The 23,715-nt window shown below is 33.8% G+C and overlaps 1 protein-coding gene across 2 annotated transcripts in view; it reads right to left on the reverse strand.

Moving 5' to 3' along the window:
• Positions 1–23,715, reverse strand: part of SBF2 (SET binding factor 2) — a 397,036-nt gene that overhangs the window by 107,952 nt on the left and 265,369 nt on the right. For both annotated transcript variants that reach the window (XM_045557501.1, XM_045557500.1), the window contains exon 17: positions 2,689–2,757. In XM_045557501.1, the coding sequence (XP_045413457.1) occupies positions 2,689–2,757 (69 nt within the window). The remainder of the gene's footprint in view (positions 1–2,688; positions 2,758–23,715) is intronic.

The following is a 23,715-nucleotide window of genomic DNA, read 5'->3' on the forward strand; positions in this document are numbered from 1 at the left end:
AAAGGTACCACCTTTAAGGAAGGCTTTGTGAGAGTTAAAGAAGGATGAATGACAGGTAACTTATTAAAAGTGAAGAAAAGAGAGAAGAAAATGTGAGAAGGAGCTTTTAATCAAGGGAAAAAAATTAATTTGTGGTGGCTGCAATACAAATTCCTAAGGATTTAAGATAGGTAATGTTACAAGTGGAATATCTTGAATACTTTTACACTAACTAAAGTTCTAAAAGATAAACATAACTTTTTGTCCAGGCCAATGAAACATCCTGCTCTTATGAGAATAGTAAGTACATACATAACCATCTTTTCATTACAAAGAAGATATATAGGCAGTTATTAAAAATAATCAGGTATATATGCTATTATGAAAGGATCTCCAAGACGTACTACAAAGTGAAAAAAACAAGGTGAGAAAATAGTGTGAATGGTTCGATACCTTTTGTTAAAAAAATGATAATTTTATCTGTATAAATAGCTGGCAATAATGCATGACTCCTCCCTAGCCCCCTCCCCTAACCCCACCCCTGCTCTCTAGGAGGAAACCACCTGTTTAGAGAAAACGGGGTGAAGGTGGGAAAGGGAGCTTTTACTTTGCATTTGGTACCTTTCTGTACTGTCTGGATTTTCTAACCATGTATATATATTACGTTTATTTAAGAAAATTTCCATCTAGTTGCTGGTATTTTGCGGACCAGTTTGTTTTTTTCAATCACTTGCAGTATTAGAAAGACTATTAACATTAGTTCCTAGGGGCCATGTCAATGTTTTATTAACATTGCTGCCCATGATGTTGCTTGATATAGTAACTTTGTATGTAGAGATGCTCAATAAACTTTTGTTGCATTGAAAAAAAGATTAATATATGTTACTTAAAATATCTTAAAAGTAAATTTAAGCAAGACAAGCAGCTGAGTCCATTCTCTGGAGCAATACTGAGTGAGGCAGGAGTTTATACTGGCTGGACAGTATGAGGATGGCTCATCTGCAATTTGTGGCAATGATGATGAAAGTTACATCTACTTCTTGAATTAACAAATCCAACATGCACCAATAATTTCCCATAGGATATAGATTTAGAAAATATCTAAGAAATCAGTGTGATCTACTTTCTCTAACCCCTCTATGTCAGTTATCAATGCAGTGCTTCTTTCCTCCAAAGCTATACTTCTTTGCCCTGCTTTGTGATACTGGAATTGGACCTTATAAACATTTCTCCTTTGCCAGCAGGCACAATATTAAGCTCTGTCAGTAAAAGGTGCTAAAGGGGCACTGAAGTAGGAAGTGGCTTCTCCTCCTGTTTCTGGTGTGCTTTTTCCTTCTTGCTCCTGCAGCAGGTACCTGCTAGTGGTGTGTGGGACACCCAGAAGTGCTTACTATCTATAAAGTTTCAGCGGTGCTCCAGTTGGTGGCTTCCTACCAAGTTTCACTGGCACCCTAGAAGCCTCACTGGCATCCTAGTGGGTTGCTTCCCAGCAAGTCTTACCAGCATTGCAGCAGGCGGTTTCTTGCTTGCCAGTCTTGGTTTGTGGCACCTCAATGAACTTCCATGCCATCCAATGGCCAAAACAACACCTCTTCAACAAGATCTGAATCAGCCTAGTTCCAGGGAGGGGCCCTCTTCCAAGTTGGGTACTCTGCTTGAGCCCTAGAAGTAGTAGCTGTTCCCTACATTTCATTCCTATATTTTTTAGAATTCCCTTTATCTCTTAGTAGTTAATCCCCTGTTACTACTTAGTAACTCCTTATATTAAAATTTCACTGTTCAAATTACTAGTGTGGCTTCTGGCTCCTGATTGAATTTTGACTGATTCACAACCAAACCAAGCCAACCCAAGCCAACCCAACACAAACCAAGCCAAGCACAAATAATCAAATCCATAAACTCACCCCTAAAATGTAAGTTTGTCTTATTAGTTTGATAATACAGAGAAACAGCATGGCATTTAGCCAAACTTGTTAACTTACTGCCTCCCAAAGCAGACTACGCATGTGGCTGAACAGTGAGTCAGCCTGCTACCACAGGTTTATTGTTTCTTCGTGCACATTTCAAAAAGATGTATTAAATGCATTGTTCAGAGTGTGGTTATCTAATTGTTTATAAGTCTTTCACAGGAAAAGAGAGAATAAAGAGAATTTGCTAAATTTGTTTGCTATAAGAACTAATCTATTTACCAAAAGGCATGGATAAGAGAACTGTAATAAATGACAGAATTTTAAAGATCACTTTGAACATTCCAGAAAGTTCTCAGAAGGTTCACAGAAATTGTCAGTAAAGTTAAACTCTAATTTCTGTCTCAATTGATGTCATTCATTCAATAAATATTTACTGAGTGGCACTGGGATATAGCAGCAAAGAAGATGGACAATATCCCAGGCTCATGGAGTTTACTTTCTGTGGTAGGGGAAAAAACAAACATGTAAAAAAATCAATACATAACATAATTTCAGGTGTTATAAGGTGTGATAAAGAAAAATAAGGAATATAATGGGTGTGGGTGCTACTGTAGGTGATGATTTAGTGTTCTATATTAAATTTCCTACACATAGCATGTAATAAATGTTATAATAAGTATAACCACAGATACGTCCCAGGGATATTAAGAGTACAGCATTCATGTAGTGCTATCATAAATCAAATTGAATACATTTATATAAATCATAACAAGCTTACATATAGACCAATGAAACTTACCCTATAGAAAGCACTAGTCAAAGGCAGTAATGCTGCAGCAATGTTATATTCTTCTAAACTTGAACAATCCTTAAACAAAACAAAGACAAATGAGCATTATTAGGATATTTGCCAGAAATCACAAATATATGGAAACCCAAATCTGGGATCTATTATAATATTTACTGTCCTGTGGGTTTTTCACTTTTATTACCAAATTGTCACTAAGGCATAATTAGGTAAGCTTGGGGGCAAATAAAAAAACCTGTCCCTGAAGCATATTCTTTTAGAAATGAGGTAAAGGTACATTTGAGAAAGATATCATTTTCATAAACTATTGGTAAGAAGCTACTTTTACTTTCCTGCTCTACAAAGATTGTGTTAAAAGATGTATAATTTACATAAAAAGTTTTGGAAGGTTTTGGTATATCTACCTACTGTACTTAATTGAATTTGATACATTTTTTTTTTCACATTTTAACATCTCTGAGATTCGGATCATCTTATAATTGATTGGACGTATTTTTTTCTTAGTGTTACATAAAAAGGGTATCTTGTAGATCAGACAAAAAAATCACTGATGCTAAAACCCATTGAGTGAAATGTTGTTGGGGAATAGCATAGTCAGAAAATCTCAATGGGAATGTAAAATGGTACAGATACTGTGGAAAACAGTATGGCAGTCACTCAAAAAAAAAAAGGAAAATTGAATGATTACATGCTCCAGCAATTCAACTTCCAGGTATATACCCAAAAGAACTGAAAGCAAAGACTCAAACTGGTTTTTGTACACTCATGTTCATAGTGGCAGTATTCACAATAGTCAAAAGATGGAAGCAACCCAATTGTCTGCCGACAGACAAATGAACAAACAAAATGCAGTGTGTATACACACACACATACATACACAATGGAATATTAGCCTTAAAAAGGAAAGAAATTCTGACACATGCTACAACATGGATGAACCTCAAGGATATTACAGTAGGTAGATATTTGTACACAGTTATACTAACTAGTCCTTTCTCTGTGAAGTAGAAGGGCACAATGTGAGCCATATGGAGGCCAAGACCTGGAATACTGCCCAAGGGCAGCAAAAGCTGTAATGGACCCTCTTTCTAGAGGATCGAGTATAGTGATTAAAGCCCCACTCTTGGACAATGTGGCTATCTCCATCGAGTTGTAAATTCCTCATCAATCAGTTATTTCATGTTTATATGAATTGATTTTAAACCCATAAAACTGAAACTTTAGACATCAATTATTCCAGTGCAATTCCTCTACTTTCCAGATTAAAGAGGCATGTAAGTCAGCCATAGAGCCATGACTGGAATGTAGATTTATCTACCTATCAGTGAGGTATTTTTTTCTCCAGACATACCTTTTGTACTTGATTGCTTTCCTTCTATTTCTGAGGTAGGGGTAAGAATTTTTTGAGCTTCTAGCATTAATTTTGGAGTGTGAGGGTGGGAGAATAGGCCTAAACAGGAGAGCAATGGGAGGTGCACTGGTAGCAGGGACAAGTGCTCTAGAAAATAGGAGGGAGAGTCAGGAGACAAAGTGGAAATACAACATAGACAACCACTGCCTATTTCAAAATGCTACTGGGGATGGGGAGGGTGTAGTACAGCCTCGAGAAAATAGGGAGAAATGGGCTTCCATATCTCATGGCCTAGAAGTGGCAATCTATTCTAAAGCCAGTCTTGTCTAGCATGAGTACATTTGGGACTATGATCTGCTAAAAGAGTTTTCAGTTGAATTTCATGTATTGTCAGTTCTGAAAAACACAGTTCAGAATGCAATGAATGTTCAACTCTAGGGAGTACTGAAACAATCCAGGTTATAAGAACAATTCCTGCAACAAAATGTCATTGTCATATAGCTCACACTCTCTGATCCAATTTAAAAAACAAACTAAAAGATAGGCTCAAATTTCTTATACTATACAGAAATTAATACTTCTAATTAATTCATCACATTGAGTAAATGTTTATTGGATAAAGGAATAAATGCAAGGAGAGTAATGAGGAAAAGGAGCTAAGGACAGAAACTTGGAAAAGATATATATTTGTGCAGAGGAGAGTAAGGGAAAATCAAGATGGGAAAGGAGAATTAGGTTGAGAGCAATCTCCCAGATGTCAAGAGAAGAGGAAATGACCCATAATGTTACAGAGAAAATTTAGTAAAATGCTTCAGAGGAAATTTAGTAAAATGAAGATTGAGGAAAAAGCCAAGAAACCGGTTAATAAAAGAGATCACTGGTAACTTTTGACATGCTTAAAGTAGGTGAGTTGAGTAAAACGAAAGGCCCTGACTATAAATGCTCATAGTTGTAAAGGAGATGAAGGTAATAAAATGGTCACTTAGAGAGATTTTTTCTATCTAAATGGGTAGTGTAATGAATCTTGATAGTGCTGAACCAGATGAATACTAAGATTTCATTCAATCCTTTGATTCTATGAGAATTAGAAGGGTCCCAATTTACACCAAGAGGGAAAATCCAGTGGAGGAGAGAGAGGACAAAGAAAGATCACTGGTAGAGTAAGGTCTCTCAGCTATGTCCAGTAGTCAATATGATCCCCATTTCCAAAGCAAGGTTATTTAAACTCTGGAAACATCTCATTTACATAAAAAGCAAAAATGTAGAATTTATATTAAACAGCAAGATCCCAAAAGATATCAGCAAATATAACTTATGAGGAGAAAGATGCTTGGCTCTGCAAAGAAGACCCAGGCCTTCCTAAGAGTTTCTTTATGAGGGAGAGAAGGGGTGGGGGAAACTCCTTAAGCTGTTCTGTCAACACTAGCTCTGCAGGGTATTGATACCTGTTACTTGGGAGGAAATTGGGGAAATACTGAGTAGACAGAATTAAACAAGTTTTTTCTTCTATTTTCTAAAAAACTGCAGGACTTCTCAGGGTTTTTAACTGTGAATCTACATACATGGGGAATTTGGTAGGCAGCATTACCAAACCCAATTTCACGAAGAATATTTTTAAAGAAAGCGGTTGTAGAATATATTTTGGAAAATGATAGTTTAAGATCATCAAAAATCTTCTGAGAGAATTCCAACCAAAGGATCACTTTAAAATTTAGTTATGGACTTTTACTTCTAGACTTTTAGTCATTTTCATATTCTGACAGGCACTTTTGCTGAAAATAATTAAAAATAATAGATAAAATATTTTAAAATATTTAATGCAAAGCAATGAATTGGCAAGAAAACAAGGAATACTCAGATCAAAATGTAAGTAGTAACTTAGAGAGAAAAACAGAACACTGAAGCTTAATTTTACCTTTGGAAGAATTGGTGAGCAAATCTGAGTATTAGTTTTGAACTCAAGGGACTCAAGGGACAGGAGACAAAGCCTAGCACTTGAACTCGGATTCTTAGGGCCACCTAGGCCACCAGATGGAAAGTCTGAGATGTAAGAAGACAACTGACCAAAAAGAAGTGATAAATACGTGGGTAAATCTAAACATACATTGACTGTATAAAAATGACAATATTGTCTTTTTCTAGCAAAGAAAATTAAGATACAACTAAAATATACAACCATGATAGCACAGACTTTGTAAGGGGGGGATTTTGATAAATTAAGTAAGCATTTTAAATTTCTGTATTATCACGAAAGGAATAGAAATTGAATAGTTTAAAACTTCCAAACTAGTGAAGGAAAAAATGAAATAGGAAAAAACCCCCCAAACCTCAACCCAAATGAAAACAAAAAAGAAGAAGACAAGAAACTCAGAAAAGGGAAATAATCAGAAAAGTACAAAATAAGATGATAGGAATAAATACAAATATAATTGCACAAATGGACCAAAGGTTCTGGTTAAAAGACAAAGATTGTCACTTAATCAAAAACAGAATCTAAGTATTTGTTGTTTAAAAACAACATATTTATAAGTTAAGGATATAAAAGATTTAAAGGATGGAAAAATATGTACCAAATACCAAAAGAAGTTGGGGTCGCTATATTAACAATCAGATAAAATAATCTTTTAGGCAAAAAGCATCAGTACGGATAAAAAACAGCACTACATAATGATAAATAGCTCAATCTACCAGAAAGATACAATGATTTTAAATGTGTATAAACCTAATATCTTAGCCTCAAAATATACAAAGCAAAAATTGACAGATGTAAGAAGAAAAATAAATTCATAATTATACTGAAAGATTTTAATATATCTCTTAGTAACTGATAGATCAAGTGGGTAAAAAAAATCAGTAATCCTATAGAAGACTTAAAGAAATACTTTAAAAGTTAGAGCTAATACACACACACACACACACACACACACACACACACACACACACACACACCAGCTTGATCTAATGGACACTATACTCTTAAAACTGAACCCATAATTGTTCACAGTGATTTAGAAAAACTGACCTCACACTGGGCCATAAAGTAAGTGTTAGTAAACTTCAAAATCTTTTGAATCATACAGATATAGTTGTCAGATCACAATGTAATCAAGTGTCAAATCATTAATGCACGTGAAGTACTTAAAATAGTACCTGGAACAGAGGGCATACTCAATAAATGTTATTATTATCACTGAAGCTAGGAAATGCTTAGCATATCACAATATATTGTAATTGTCTATTTACTTGTCTGTTTACTTACCAAACTATAAGTAATTTGACAGTACTTTTATAGCAGTGAATAAAAAGCAGTTATCAATATTTATGGCAAGCTGTTGAATGGGTTAAGCCTTTTTACAATGTTACAAAGCCAAAAGATCAGTAGACACAAATGATCTTGCTGGGTCTTAGGTTTCCAGAATGAGTGTTGAGAGTAATTAGAAGGAAACTCCTTTGAATAACAATTTTCATTCATTCAACAAATATCTATTAAGTATCTACTATGTGCTAGGCATGTTGTAGCTAATGAACTCAGGAAACTCTTTATCCCAAGAGAGAAAACAGATAACAAACAAGAACATGTTTAAAAGGGCTAAGATGAATTCATGGCTGAATGGGATATATCCTTAAATTTGAGGGACACAAGTTCTTTCACGATGTCTCCAAGGGGGCCTTTGTTGGAGTCCAATTACTAGTTGGATAGACCTTAAGTTAGATCAAGTGATCTTTGATTTTAAACTCAAGAACATGAGTTTTAGATATAAAAAGAGTGACGTAAAACTGAGTAACATTTCTTACTCCATCACACCTCTAGAAATAAGTGTGTATGAGAGAGGAGAGGGAGAAAAGAAATATAAATCAATGAGGACACCCTCCAAAGAGAATAATAAAATTAACTGAAAGATGACTTTGAAGGCAGGCATTACCTCAGAGTCATGTTTAAGTTTTCATTTTAAAATATAGTCAGACCATGTAGGAAAACATCATACCTTTTTCCTATGTGGTATCACTGCATGGTCTCCATAATTCTATGAGTTTTATAAAATAATCCCAAAATACAGCAAGAAGTGTGAATCATTTTTTTCTTCCTGACTTATTCCTTACCCCCTTAGGACACTGCTATGCACAAGAATGTCATTTGTGTCCTAGCACATCTGAATTTCTTTAACAGAAATGCCTTGCATGTTTCTGAAGACTGTCATGAGGCCCAAGGCAATAAAGTTCAACAGACTCGAGCTGTAATCTTCTCCCAAGGAAATGGTTGGGATGCCAAGATGCCTTTTGACTTTGATTTCACAGCAGGGCTTCATTTGTAATGATGCTGTCCAAACTTTAAATGACAACAGCTGTGATATGAAGCCCCACACAATCATTTATAAAAATTTCCCACAAATTAAAAAAATTAAACAATAGGGAATTTCAATTCATGACCAATTAGCAGGGAACAGGCAATCATAAAACATTTAGACTAGAAGACGCTATGTTATTTATTATCTTACAAAATGTTTACACATTGTAGTGCATGTCTCAAACCTGTGCACCAGTCAAACGCTGATTGCAAAATATAAATATAAAATTCTTTGCAAATCACGTTGGAGACATTCTAAGTTAATTAAGTTGAAAGATGGAAAAATTTTAAAACAATAAGTCTACAATTATTGACATAGCAATAGCATTCCAGAATAGTGCAGTTATCTGTTGGGGAATCAGTTCGCAAATACACATCCTTAAGTCCCCTGTGCTTTGGTCATATAATAGCATTGTAGTTCAAACATACCAGGCAATTTATAAACTTGCAAAGACTTGAATACTTATACATGTTTTATTCTGAACTTTGCTATGTAATTTACCTTTAATTTTCCTGCTACAATTGAAGAGTGAGCCCTGCAATCTTAATTTCCCATTATCCTCAATTACTTCATACTTTTTTTTTAATCTACATACCTTTGAACTGTTGTGGCTAACATTCCTATTTCATAAAACTTTGGAATCTTTCAAAATGTTATATTTAAACATTAAAGAAAAAATGAGATTAAAAGGCACAATGTGTTACGGTACTGACTTTTCTTCAGAGTTTAGATTTGATACAGCATGGAAAAAAATGTTTTAAATTGTCCAAAACATTGAAAACATTTGTATCTTCTACACAAGAAAAAAAATTAAAAGCACAAATACTTCTTTATGTCATATTACCCCCCTGTTCAAAAATCTCAGCTATGTTCTGACCATTATAAGATAATTACCAAACTCTTCTGCCAGGTTTGTAAAGGCCTCCACAGTACAGACCTATCTCCACACCTACCTGACTATACAGGCCCCTGCTACATGCTGCAGCTCTAGTCAGCCTGCTTTATTTCATCTTCTGTTCCATGTCATACTTATTCCTATCATATCTAATATGGCCACAGAAACCCATCAATGCCTTGCTTTGTCATTTACTGGCTTTCTCCTTGCCACCTTCATATTCATGCCCCCATATTTCCCCACTCTTTCCAAGTAAAACGGTAAGCACAAAAGAGGCAAAAGGATTTTTATTACAGTTTTAACTTCAGGTTATATTTTAATGCTAAATAAACGTATAAAAGCATAGAGGACATGTCAACATTTTGAACACTACGGTTATTTATATGTACCACAACTCCCACTGAGATAGAAGGTAAATTCTGGGCTTGACAAATGATATCAAGCTTTGTCTTAAGTGCTTTGAGAGAATGGACCAAGTCTGTTTCAACTGTATATGCCTGGAAACTAGAGCATTGTGCCTGGCATATAGTAATAATGGCTAATATTTATTGTGTTTACAAAGTATCACACATATTCTAAGTATGAATTTATAGAAATTATTCCATTTAATCTTTATAAGATCTCTATCAGGTAGATACTGTAATCATGTCCCTTTTTTTGATGAAGAAACTGAACCTCTCAGAGATTAAATTATTTGCCTGAGATTACATGGCCACAAATGGCATAGCCAGATTTTGAACCCAGATTATCTCACTACAGTATTTGTGCTTGAAACCTCTATGCTCTCTTCCCTCTCAAATGTAACAAGGTATTGAACTGAATATAAAAATGGTATTTGTGGAAACATATAATTCAGGCAAAGAAAAATATCTTCCAGTAAATTATAAATAATACCCTCAAGAGAGTTTGAAACTGTATCTATGAAAAAGCAATTACATATTAAAAATGTGATTGTTACAATTAAAAGTATAAAGGAAAGTCTGGAAGATAATTTGTTTTCTCATGGAATCCTTTTATCTCTATATTCAGGAATTTTTAAAGATTAAGAAATACAGAGGATGAAGTTAAAGCTTCTAAAATATGCCTAATAGAAGTACCAGAAATAGTGGACAGAGAAAGTAGATGGGAGAAAGTAAAAGAAATAACAAAGAAAATTTAGTCTTCAGATACAAAGATTCCAGTGAGTATCTTATGGGACAAATGAAAAAGATCCATACTGAAGCATAGTGTAGTGCAATTTCATTACACCAACGATAAAGAAAAGATTCTAAAAGCTGTTAGAGAAAAAAGAAAAAGGTTATTTACAAAGAAACAAGAATTAGGTTAAAAAATAAAATGCTCAATAATGCTGGATGATAGAAAATCATGGAGAGCAATGTTTTCAGAGGTCTGAGAAAAAATAGTTAAAAATTTATTTTACTTTCTATTTTGAAATATACAATAAAATGGATCTAATTTTTGATTGTACAGTTTATGGATTTTATCACATGTATAGATCCATATAACCACCAACAGAATCAGAATACAGAACAGTTCCATTACCTCCCAAAATTTCTTACTGCTAGCTCTTTATACTAAAACAAATCTAATCCAGTTATATCCCAACTGGATTAGGTCTTGCATGTAAATCCATCTCTAAGCATTTTACATTTATTGGTGTTTTATATTCTTTCTTACTGCTCTCCCCCTACCCTTAATCCAGTAACTGCTGGTCTCTTCTCTCACACTATGATTTTGTCTTTTTAACAATGTTACATAAATAGAATTGTACTATATATAAGTACTGAAGTGATACTGTATCTGGGCTCAATTTCCAGAAATACTTCCATTGGTACTGTTTGCATGCTATTTAAGAATATATTTGATATCTTTGCAAATTCTGTTTGAACAGGATTTTTTTAGTATGTTCTAGAAACTATCAGGAATTAGTGATAACATTTTTTTTTTTTTGGTGACCCAAATCATCTCTTTTGAATTATTAATGAGAGGAGATTTTGAACCAAGTCCACATATTGTTCTATATTATGAAGTGAAAATTATTTTTACTTATTGTCCTAGGTAATTTTAGCAGATTAAATAAATGAAACTATGCCTAGTGGATATTAAAAACTGAATGTGATTCTGGTGAATTGTAACAAACATTTAAGAAAAAGATGATATCAATAACATCCTCAAGAGAGTTTGAAACTATATCTATGAAAAAGCAGTTACATACTAAAAATGTGATTGCTACAATTAAAATATAAAGCAAGGTCTGGAAGATAATTTTTTTTTCCTCATGGGATCCTTCTATCTCTATATTCAGTGGGATTTATCTCATGATTACAAGTTTGGTTTAACAATTGAAAATAAGTTCACCATATTAACAAACTAAGTAAGAAAAACTATATGATTATTTCAATAGTTATAGAAAAAGTATATGATAAAGTCATATCCCATTAATGATCAGGGCTAGCGTGAGTGCCATGGCATCAGCCTAGCTCACAGCAACCTCAAACGCCTGGGCTTAAGCGATCCTACTGCCTCAGCCTCCCGGGTAGCTGGGACTACAGGCATGCACCACCATGCCCGGCTAATTTTTTCTATATATGTTTTAGTTGGCCAGATAATTTCTTTCTATTTTTAGTAGAGACAGGGTCTCGCTCTTGCTCAGGCTGGTCTCGAACTCCTGACCTTGAGCAATCCACCCGCCTCGGCCTCCCAGAGTGCTAGGGTTACAGGCGTGAGCCACCGCGCCTGGCCTTTCACAGTAGAATTAGAAGAGAACTTTCTCAATCTGATAAATATACAAAAACCTACAACTATATCATACCTAATGGAAAAAGACAATGCTTTCCCTGTAAGTTTCAGAGGAAAAGTAAGGATATCTGCTCTCACCAATTTTATTCAACATTGTAATGGAGTTTGTAGCCAGTGAAATAAGGCAATACAAAGAAATAAAATGGATAAAGATTGGAAAGGAAGAAAAACCGTCTTTATTTACACATTAATTCATGTATGTAAAAAGTCCTCAGAAGTCCACACATACACACACACAAAAATTTGCCAGAACTAGTAAGTGAGTTTAGCAAGGTTGCAAAGTATAAGGTTAAAATAAAAAAAAATCAGTTTTATTCCTATATAATAATAATTACAATTTTTAGAAATACCATTTACAATAGCACCGATAAAAATAAAATGCTTAGAGATGGATTTACATGCAAGACCTATACAATGAATACTTCAAAACATTGTTGAGACAAATCAAAGAGACTTAAATAAATGACAAATATACTATACCATGTTCATAGGTTAGAAGACTCAAAATCATTAAGATGTCAATTCTCCTCCAATTGATGCATATTTGGTACAATGCCAATCCAAATCCCAGCAGGCTTTCTTGTAGAAATTGACAAGCTGATTCTAAAATTTATATGGAAATGCAAAGGGCCTAGTATAGCCAAAATAATTACGAAAAATAAAACTGAAAGACTAACTGATTTTAAAACTTACATTAAAGTTACAATAATCAAAGCTATGTGGTATTGGTATAAGAATAGCTAAATAGATCCACAGAACAGAATAGGGAGGCCAGAAATAGATCTACATATATATATAGATGATTGATTTTTGAAAAAAAGTACTCTGGTAATTCAATGAGGGAAAGGATAATCTTTTCAACAGATGGTGTTGGATAGACAGGATATCCATATGGAAAAAAAATGAAACTCTACTCTTAGCTCATACTATTTATAAAAATTCAAACTCAAATTGTAGACTTATATTCATTGAACATTAACAGATATTCAATGGATATTACTAAACAAAAGAATGATTACTCTAAAAATGAAAAGTAAAGCTATTTCACAAAATACAGTTAAAAAAGAAAATAAAGTATTAGTCTAGCGATTGCTTTTTATGAAATCACTTCTGAAGTATGCAATATTTTTATGCTAAGGAACTTACTTTAACCTTATCACTTATTTTGGAGGGCTCCTGCTTTCTGTTCTGTTGGTTTTATATTTTTCCCCCCTCTTTCCTTTTCGATTTTACCTTTGAAGGAAGGCAATAAAACCTGCAATAAAACCTTACAATATACCTTGATGCTTCTGTGGAAAACACTCAAATTTCACTGAGAGGTTGAGTTATAAACACCTGTACTCTGTGGGTTTTCCTTCAAAAGTTATCTTACTAATAGGTATACTTAAGAACTTCATTAATTATTGACATAATGTCTAGGCCTAGCCCACCAAAAACTATTGCTATTCCTGACAGAATTGGCATGGCAGATCAAAAAAGAAATGATATACATTTTAATAAATGATGCCGAGACTACTGGTTACACATTTGGAAAAAAATGAAATTGGACTCCTACCTCAAATTACATACAAAAAACAGTTCCAAGTTGATTAAAGATAGATGGGACTATAAAAGAATGTGTTCATGACTTCAGGTAAGGGGAATATTTCTTAATATACAAAAAAGCACAGCCATAAAGAAAAAGACTAATAAATTCAACTACAGTCACGTGCCACATGACGTTTTGGTCAATGATGAACTGCACATAATGATGGTGGTTGCATAAGATTATAATGGAGCTCAGAACCTCCTATTGCCTAGTGATGCAGCAGCCACCATAATGTGGGAGGGCTCATAATTTCCTTGTAGTACAACAAATTACTCACAGGTTTGTGGTGATGTTGGTGTAAACATAAGACTGCACTACCAGTCTTACAGAAGTATAGCAATATAATTATGTATAGTACATATATTTAATAATGATCATACATGACTATGTTACTGGTTTATGTATTTATTATACTATACTTTTTATTGTTATTTTAGAGTTCACTCCTACTTATAAAAAAAAAAGTTAATGGACGAACAGCCTCTGGCAGGTCATTCAGTAGGTATTCCAGAAGACGGCATTGTTGTCACAGGAGTTAAAAGTTTCAAGTGTGTTATTACCCCTAAAGACTTTCCAGTGGGACAAGATGTGAAGGTGGAAGACAGTGAAATTGATGATCCTGGTCCTATGTAGGCCTAGCCTAATGTATGTGTTTGTGTCTTAGTTTTTAGCAAAATGTTTAAAAAGTCAAAAAAAAAATTAAAAATTTTAAAAATGGAAAAAAGCTTATGGAACAAAGATATAAAGAAAGATAATATTTTTGCCCATATGTACAATGTGTTTGGTGTTTTAAGCTGTTATTACAAAAGAGTCAAAAAGTTAAAAAATTATAATGTTTATATAAAGTAAAAAGATTACAGTAAGCTAAGGTTAATTTATTTTTGAAGAAAGAAAAATTTTTAAATAAATTTATTGTAGCCTAAGTGTAAAGGATCTATAAAGTCTACAGTAGTGTATAGTAATGTCCTAGGCCTTCACATTCACTCATCACTCACTGACTCACCAAGAGCAACTTTCAGTCCTGCAAGATCCATTCATGGTAAATGCCCTATATGGTGTACCATTTTTTATCTTTTATACTGTACCTTTTCTATATTTAGATAAACAAATACTTATCATTGTGTTACAACTGCCTATAGTATTCAGTACAGTAATATGCTGTACAGTTTTGTAGCCTAGGAGCAATAAGCTATACCATATAGCCTAGATGTGGAATAGATATACCATCTAGGTTTGTGTAAGTACACTCTATGATGTTCATACAATGACGAAATCACCTAATGACACATTTCTCAGAACATATCCCTGTAGTTAGCTGATGCATGACGTTATATTAAAACTCAGAAATTTTGTTTACAAAAAGTCACCATAGAGAGTTAAAAGACAAGTCATAGCATGGAAGAAGACATTTGCAAAATCTATAACTGATAAAAGATAAATATCCAGAATATATAAAGAATTGCTATAAAACACTGAGAATTAAAGAGATAACTCAGAAAAAGTTGGTTAAAAATGTAGACAGATACTACAAAAAAGAGAAAACCAGAATGGCCAACAAACACATGAAAAATTGCTCAACTTCAGTAGTAAATGCAAGTTATGATCACAAAAGCATAGCATTACACAACCACCAGATTGGGAAAAACTAAAAAGACTGACAAAACAAGCGTTGATTAGGATGTGAAGCAATGATGGGACTTTCTAGTGGAAATGAAATTAGTACAATTGCTTAGGAAAAAACATTTGACCTTATTTAATAAAGTTGAACAAATACCTCCTATGACCTAGTAATTCCATTCCTAAGTATATACTCTAAAACTTATATACATGAATACTAAAATTACATGGCAACAATGTTCTTAACAGCATTGTTTAAAATAGCCAAGATGTGGAAAAAACCCAAATGTCCATATTTGATAGAATGAATAAAATTATGGTATTGTATGATGAGTGAAGTGAATTATGGTATGTATATTGATACAATGGAATACTATATGAAAGTGATAATAACTGAATTATAGCTATATCTAAATCTCCCAAACACAATTTTGATCCAAAGAATCAAGACACAAAAGGATACATTACTACCACTATCATTATCATTAAATTAGTCATTATTATCTGTATCACTGTCATCACTACCACCACAACCACCATCATCATCATCATCATCATCAAATTAGTCACTATTTAATTACTTCTTGTGGATTAACATCAGCCTGTATCTCCATTTAGCCCATCAAATTACATCAAAGTAAACATGTGCCAATACAATACAGAATTTCAGGAAGTGATGTGAAAGAACTGCTTAATCAATCACAATGACATGGAAGAATCCAACAAAGTCAGATCAGGTAAAAAATAGATAATTGATCATTATAAGTGCTTTAAAAGAAATTGATTCAATGTCAAAGAATCAAAGGAGTCCCCTGGGAAAAATAATGATGCCTTTGAGTATTTTTGCAAAAATGATAGTGCTGTAAAAGCCAAATATAAAGTAAGCCATTATATAATTTTGTTAGAAAAATTATTTTAAATACCCTTCTCTCCTTCAAAGAAAAGACAGATTCATACTTTGGGCCTAAGGAAATCAGCACATGGTTAAAATTATAACCTCAGTATTTGTAACAATAAAATAAAATAAAATTGTAAGAATTTATTCTTCTAAATACAATGTACCAAACATATCCCTATTTTACTATTTGGTATGAAAATTTAGTATCCTTTTAAAATGGATTCACTGGTAGTGATAATGAAAATTAGTGTCACCCTTAAGGATCTAAAAGATGTAGGAGAGTGATGGTCCAGAGACACAGGTTAACCAAAAGACTGAGACCAAATCACAGGACTACAGAATGCTTCTCCTCCCCACACATCTTACCACCATATTAATAAAGACTACCCAGTACGTCGTGTCTGGCTATCAGTAAGTTCCTTTTACCCAGTACATCATGTCTGGCTATGAGGAAAAAATTATAAGGCACACAAAAGGGCAAAAAATACAGTTTGAAGAGACACAGCAAGCATCAGAACCAGACTAAGATATTGCAGGGATGTTGTTAACCAGACCAGGAATTTAAAACAACTATGATTAATATGCTAAGAGCTGTAATGGATAAAGTAGACAACACACAAGAACAGATGGACAACGTAAGTAGAGAGAGAAAAATTCCTAGAAAGAACTAAAAAGAAATGCTAGAAAGCAAAAACACAGTAAAAAATGGATGTCTTTGATGTGCTTAATGGTAGACTGAACACAGCTGAAGACAGACTCTCTGAGAGTCCAGAAATTGATGGACGTAAATACAGTAAACTGATCTTTGACAAAGGAGCAAAGGCAATATGATGGAGAAAAGATAGTCTTTTCAGCAAATGGTACTGGAACAAATGGATGGACATCCACATGCAAAAACTGAACCTGGACACAGACCTTATACCCTTCACAAAAATTAACTCAAAATGGATCAGATACCTAAACGTAAAACACAAAACTATAAAACTCCTAGAAGATTACACAGGAGAAAATCTAGATCACTGTGGGTTTGGCAATGACTTTTTGGATACAACACCAAAGGCATGACCCATAAATGAAATAACTAATAAATCTGTTTTCATAAAAATTAAAATTTTCTTCTCTGTGAAAGATACTGCCAAGAGAATGAAAAGATAAGTCACAGACTGAGAAAAACTATTTGCAAAAGACCTATCTGATCATGGACTGTTATCTTAACTATATAAACAACTCTTAAGACTCATTGGTAAGAAACAACCTAATTTAAAATGGAACCAAAGACCTTAACAGACAACTCAATGAAGAAGATACACAGATGGCAAATAAGCATATAAAAAGATGTTCCACATCATATGTCATTAGGAAAATGCAAACTAATTAGATAGCACTACATATATATTAGAATGGCCAAAATCCAGAACACTGACAACACTAAATGCTAAAGAGGATGTGAAGGAACAGGAACATTCATTCATTGCTGGCGCAAAATGGTTTAGCCATTTTGGAAGACAGTTTGGCAGTTTCTCACAAAACTAAACATACTCTTAACATACTGTCCAGCAAATCTGCACATTGGTATTTACTCAAAGAAATTGAAAACTACATCCACACAAAAACCAGCATGTGGATGTTTCCAGCAGCTTTATTCATAATTGCTAAATGCTGGAAGCAACCAAGATGTCCTTCAGTAGGTGAATGGATAAGTAAGCTGTGGTATATCCAGACAATGGAATATTGTTCAGTGCTAAAAAAAAAAAAAAAAAAAAAGGAGCTACCAAGCCATGAAAAGACGTGGAGGAAATTTAAATTCATATTATTAAGTGAAAGAAACCAATCTGAAGTGGCTACATACTGTACAATTCCAACTACATGACATTCTGGGTGAGAACTATGGAGATAGTAAAAAGATCAATGGTTGCCAAAGGTTAATGGAAACAAAGGGATGAACAGAAAAAGCACAGAGAACTTTTAGGATAGTGAAACTACTTTGTATTATACTATACTGGTGGATATACGTCATTATGTATTTGTCAAAACCCATAGGATGTACAATACCAAGAGTGAACCCTGATGTAAACTGCGGACTTTGGGTGATAATGAAGTGTTCACACAGGTTCACTAATTGTAATAAATGTACCACTGTGGTGTGGGGTGTTGACAGTGAAGGAGGCTGTTTATGTGTGTGGGGTAGGTGATATACAGGAAATCTCTGTATCTTCTGCTCAATATTGCTGTGAACTAAAAACTTCTCTAGAAAAAATGTCTGTCAAAAAGAAAAAGAACAAGAAAATAAGGCTTCAAAACTTAAAGACCAAGTGGAGAAGGAGGAGCCTGTAAAGATGGAGAAGGAATGGCCAGAGAGACAGAAGGATATGTAGGAAATGTTCCATCATGGAAACCAAAGAGTGTGCTTCAAAAAGAAACTCTAGATGATAAAGTGCTTCCTTTATCTTTAAAACAAGGAAAAACTAGACTTAACCATGAAGAGATAATATTAATAATTTGTATAGCTTACATAGTTTCAAGGTAGTACTATAACGCATTTTTTTTTGCTTTCTTCTAAAAACCCACTAAATTACAATAAAGATATAATTTTCTTTTAAAAAGGTATACTGTATAAATACACACTTACAAGGATGGAAAGAAATAGGAAGCTGCTCTGCAGACACACAAATAGCAGAAATGAGAATATTAAATCCTAAACTGGCAATGGGGAAAACCAAGAACAACCCAGTTTATATATGAGAATCTTCAAAGCCTTAAAAACTGGCAGCACTAGCTATTTCTCAAATTGAGTGAAGATGATACTACAAAACTCCTTTTAAAGTCTATTTTTTAAAAGTTGGATCATCAGACTGTCTGATCTATTCCACATAGTTGGAATACCTCCCTTCTCCTCAACTAGGTGATGACTGGGGATAGTACAACAGAGTATCACTGGGTTTCAGGACACCAGGTACAGTTGAAGGTAGGTGTACCATACTGAAAACAAGATAAATGAAGTAAAATATTACATACTGACACCTAGCCCTCTTACTCTACTGGGCTCTAAGAACTCTGGAAGTCAGTTCTTCACATTCCAGGCAAGATACTGGAAGATTATTATCTGGAGACATTTGAACAGACCTCCTGTCCCCATCCAAAAGAAGAAAACAAAGAGTTAAAGACACTGATATTGAGGGTTCCCTTATAAGCAACCAAAGATCACCAGACATATTAGTAATTTCTAATATAAAAGACAAAGACAAAAAGAAAAAAAAGAAACTTTCGGGAAAACAGAAACCATACCAGGCTTAGAAAATTTCTGTCTCTCAAATACATACACATACACACAGACACACAGACACACACACACACTGTAAACATCCTCAGAAATATATGTGAAATTATTACATTCATGAAACAAAATCATTCTATATAAAAAAGGGAATATTCAGAGAATAAGAAAGTCCTTGGATATTAAAAGTATGATAGCTAAAATGCAAAACTCAATGGAAGGAATGTAAGAAAACACTGAGATAGTCTTTTAGAAGGTAAAGCAAATAGAGAAAAGAGAAGAAAATTAAAGGAATGGCCCAGGAGGGCTATCTTAGTTCATGTTCTGTTGTTATAACAGAATTTCATAGACTGGGTAATTAATAAAGAATACAGGTACATTTAGCTCACAGTTCTGGATGCTGGGAAGTCCAAGAGCATAGCAACAGCATCTGGTGAAAGCCTTGTGTTGGTTGCATCACAACATGGCAGACAAATGGAAGGGGAAGTAGGTACATGCAAAAGGGGCAAAACATGAGGGGTGGCCTCATTTTCTAAAACCCCACTTTCACAGTAACCAACCCAATCCCATAAGTGTGAGAACTTACTCCCTCTCTCAAGAATTAACCCATTCACAAAGGAGTGGCATTAATCCCTCTCAATGACCTAATCACCTCTTAAAGGCCCCACCTCCCAACATCAAAACAGCAGGGACCAAATTTCCAACACATGAATTCTGGGGGACACACAACCCACAGGAAGGGCCAACATCTGGATAGTATAAACCCTAGAAGAACAAAAGGAGAAAAAGAAGGAAAGAAAATCAAAGAAAATAATTAAAGAAAATTGACCAGAATTTAAAAACAGGAACTTTAGATTAAAAGGGTGTGTCAAGTATTCAGCACAATATATGCAAATAGCCCACAGACAGGGGACATCACCATAAAATTTCAGACTAGGATAAAAGACCTACAAGCTTCCACAGGAAAAAAAAATAGGCATTATGGGAAGGTTAAAGAAGTACAATCATGGGTCAATGGGGAAAATTTATCAATTTAATCCATTATATCAGCACATTAAAGGAGAAAAAAATATATTATTATAATAAGTGCTGAAAAGCAATTAGAAAATATTTACTAGCAAATACAAATAATAAGTAGGTAAGATGAGAATAGAAGAAAACTAGTTCACAATAATAAGAACTATTCACTAAAGCAAAATAAGAAATATTATCCTAAGTATCAAAATACTAATCATTTCAATTAGGATTTAGACAGGGATTACTTCTACCAGATTTTTATTTAACACTGTCTAGAAAGTTCTGGCAAATACATTAAGACAAGAAAATGAAATAAATAAATGGTATAAACACTAACAAAAAAGAGATAAAACCACCTATTTTTTTTTTTTTGGATTGGTATTATTGCATGCCTAGAAAACCCAAGACATTCTAATAGAAAACTGAAGTTAATAAGAGAATTTGGTAAAATTGATAGATATTAAATATATAAAATTAATAGTGTTGATTTATTTTAGCAAAAAGCAACCGGAAAAGGAAATAGGAAAAATGCTCTACTACAATAGCAGTACAAACTATAACATGCTAAAGAATACATTTAACAAAGCAAAAAACTTATGAGAAAATTTTAAAAGTTTAGTGAAAGGCACAAACAAAAATTGAAAAATGGACTACTTATTGGATGGGAAGATTTAAGCATAATAAAATATTAATTCTTCCAAAATTAACATATAAAATTGGTTTGTACTCTTAATTCCAATGGGATTTTTGGGAAACTGAATAGTATCATCTTAATGTTTATATAAAGAATCAATGGGCCGGGTGCAGTGGCTCATGCCTGTAATCCTAGCACTCATGGAGGCCGAGGTGGGAAGATCGCCTGAGGTCAGGAGTTCGAGACCAGCCTGAGCAAGAGCGAGACCCTGTCTCTACTAAAAATAGAAAGAAATGATCTGGACAGCGAAAATTATATATATAGAAAAAAAAAATTAGCCAGGCATGGTGGTGCATGCCTGTAGTCCCAGCTACTTGGGAGGCTGAGGCAGAAGGATTGCTTAAGCCCAGGAGTTTGAGGTTGCTGTGAACTTGATGCCATGGCACTCTAGCCTGGGCAACAGAGTGAGACTCTGTCTCAAAAAAAAAAAAAGAATCAATGGCCAGGAATGACTAAAAAAGTATATATATAAAAAAAAAATCAGTGTGGGATAATTTGCCTTATCAGGTATCAGCCCTTTTAACAAATCAATATGGTATTAGTTTAGAAACAGATAAATATCCATAGACTAGAATAACAAATCCAGAAATGAATCCCAGTATGTATAAAAATTCAGTATACAACAAATATGGTAGTTCAGTGGGAAAATGATGAATTATTTAATAAACTGTGCTGGCATAACTGGCCATTCTTTTGGAATAGAATAAAAGTGGACACTTCTAATATACTACATAATTGTAAAAATAGATTACAGATGGAATAAGAGTCTTACAAGAAAATTTAGACATGTGTATCTTGGGGATGAAGAAAATGTTCTATCAGACTGAAAACAATGAAGTTGTAAAAAAAAGGCCAGCCAAAATTTGAGCAAAGAATTAAGTTTTTCTATGGCAAAAGATAAAACACAAAGTCAACAGATGAGTATATAATGTACTTGGGAAAAAACTGTAAAGGGTAATATCTATACTAAACTAAGTACTCTTATAAAATAGCAAGAATAAGTTAAACAATTCAAAAGAAAATGGGGCAAAAGATACAAGTAAGTAAGTCACGGAAGAATGACTTGAAAGGCCAAAGAAGCATCTAAAATGATGCTAAATTCAATAATACTCAAGGGATTTCAAATTGAAGTAATAATGAGATAAATTACTTGATTGATTCATTCATTGCTGTATCCACTCACTTAACAAATATTACTGAAACTTTTCATGGGCCAGGCACTATTTTAGGTGCTAGGGATCAGAAGTAAACTAAACAAAGTTCTTTATATGTACTTTTTACCCTATCTTTTTTGTCCATCTAGCAAATAACAAACATTTAAAAGAGCAAATGAACCTATTGTTGGCAGATGGGGAAAGAGATACTCTCAAAAACAGTTGACTGAGATATGAAACCTAACAGCCTTTTTGAATAGCAAACTGCCAATGCCTATTAAAACTAAATATACATCTAACCTCTGATCAAGAAATTCCATTCCTAGAAATTGAGCCCACAGAAATTTAAAACTACAGGTACCAGTAAATAAAGACATATATAACAAGGATGTTTATTGAAGCTTTGTTCAAAGTGGAAAAAGCTGGACAGAAATTGAATTCTCAGCAAGAGGAAAACGGCTGAAAAAAATGGGTTGTAGCCACACCATGAAATATTATCCAATAATTTAAAAAAATGTCTGAGAGCCTAGTTCTTAAACTGTGGAATGAGTCACCCTGGGGTGCTACATGGAAATCTCAAGAGTGACATGATATATTTTTAATTTTCAGGGGAAACAGCATTTTTCAACATAGCTTGACACTGCATCTCTTGACATATTTATATGTTTGAAGTAATTCACAGCTTCAACATTAGATCATCATATCTTTGCAAAGCTGAGTATTCAGTGGTTGTTGTGATTTAAAAGGCAAAGTGGAAATGCTGGTGGTAAAGCCAGTCTAATATCAAAGTTTGAGCAGCTGTGTAGTACCCAACAGAGCACATATTGCACTAGTAAGCAATTGTAGTTACTTTAAAATGAAATAAAAATATACTTCTTTCAAAAAATTTTAAGTGTGTAATTTTTTCAAATGGCTGTTCAGTTGTAAGGACATAAATACACATTAAATTGGTCTGAAAGACTTACTAAACAAAGCTGTTGGGCATTTCCTTTACCCCAAGAGGCACTAAGAAAATATTGCTGAGATACTAAGGACCTGTGAACTCAGTTTGGGAACCTCTCTGACTTAGGAAGTTTGGGAACCTCTTAAACCTGCAGCTCAAAAAGTCAAAATTAACAGAAGAAAATGAAAAAAAAAGTAGATGAAAGGAAATAATAAAGATAGAGCAAAAATTAATTAAATAGAAAACAAAGATACACAGGCAAGGATTTGTTGACTAATAAAACTGACAAAACTGATTTTAAAAAAGAAGAAAAACACTAATCAACAACAGACAATACTATGTTGAAAAGTAATGGGGACAGTGGGCAGCCTGGTCTGGTTCCAGTTCGAAGTGGGAATGCTTTCAATTTTTCCCCATTCAGTATGATGGTGGCTGTGGGTTT

Source organism: Lemur catta, chromosome 7 (genome assembly GCF_020740605.2).
Source record: "Lemur catta isolate mLemCat1 chromosome 7, mLemCat1.pri, whole genome shotgun sequence".
Lineage (NCBI taxonomy): Eukaryota > Metazoa > Chordata > Mammalia > Primates > Lemuridae > Lemur > Lemur catta.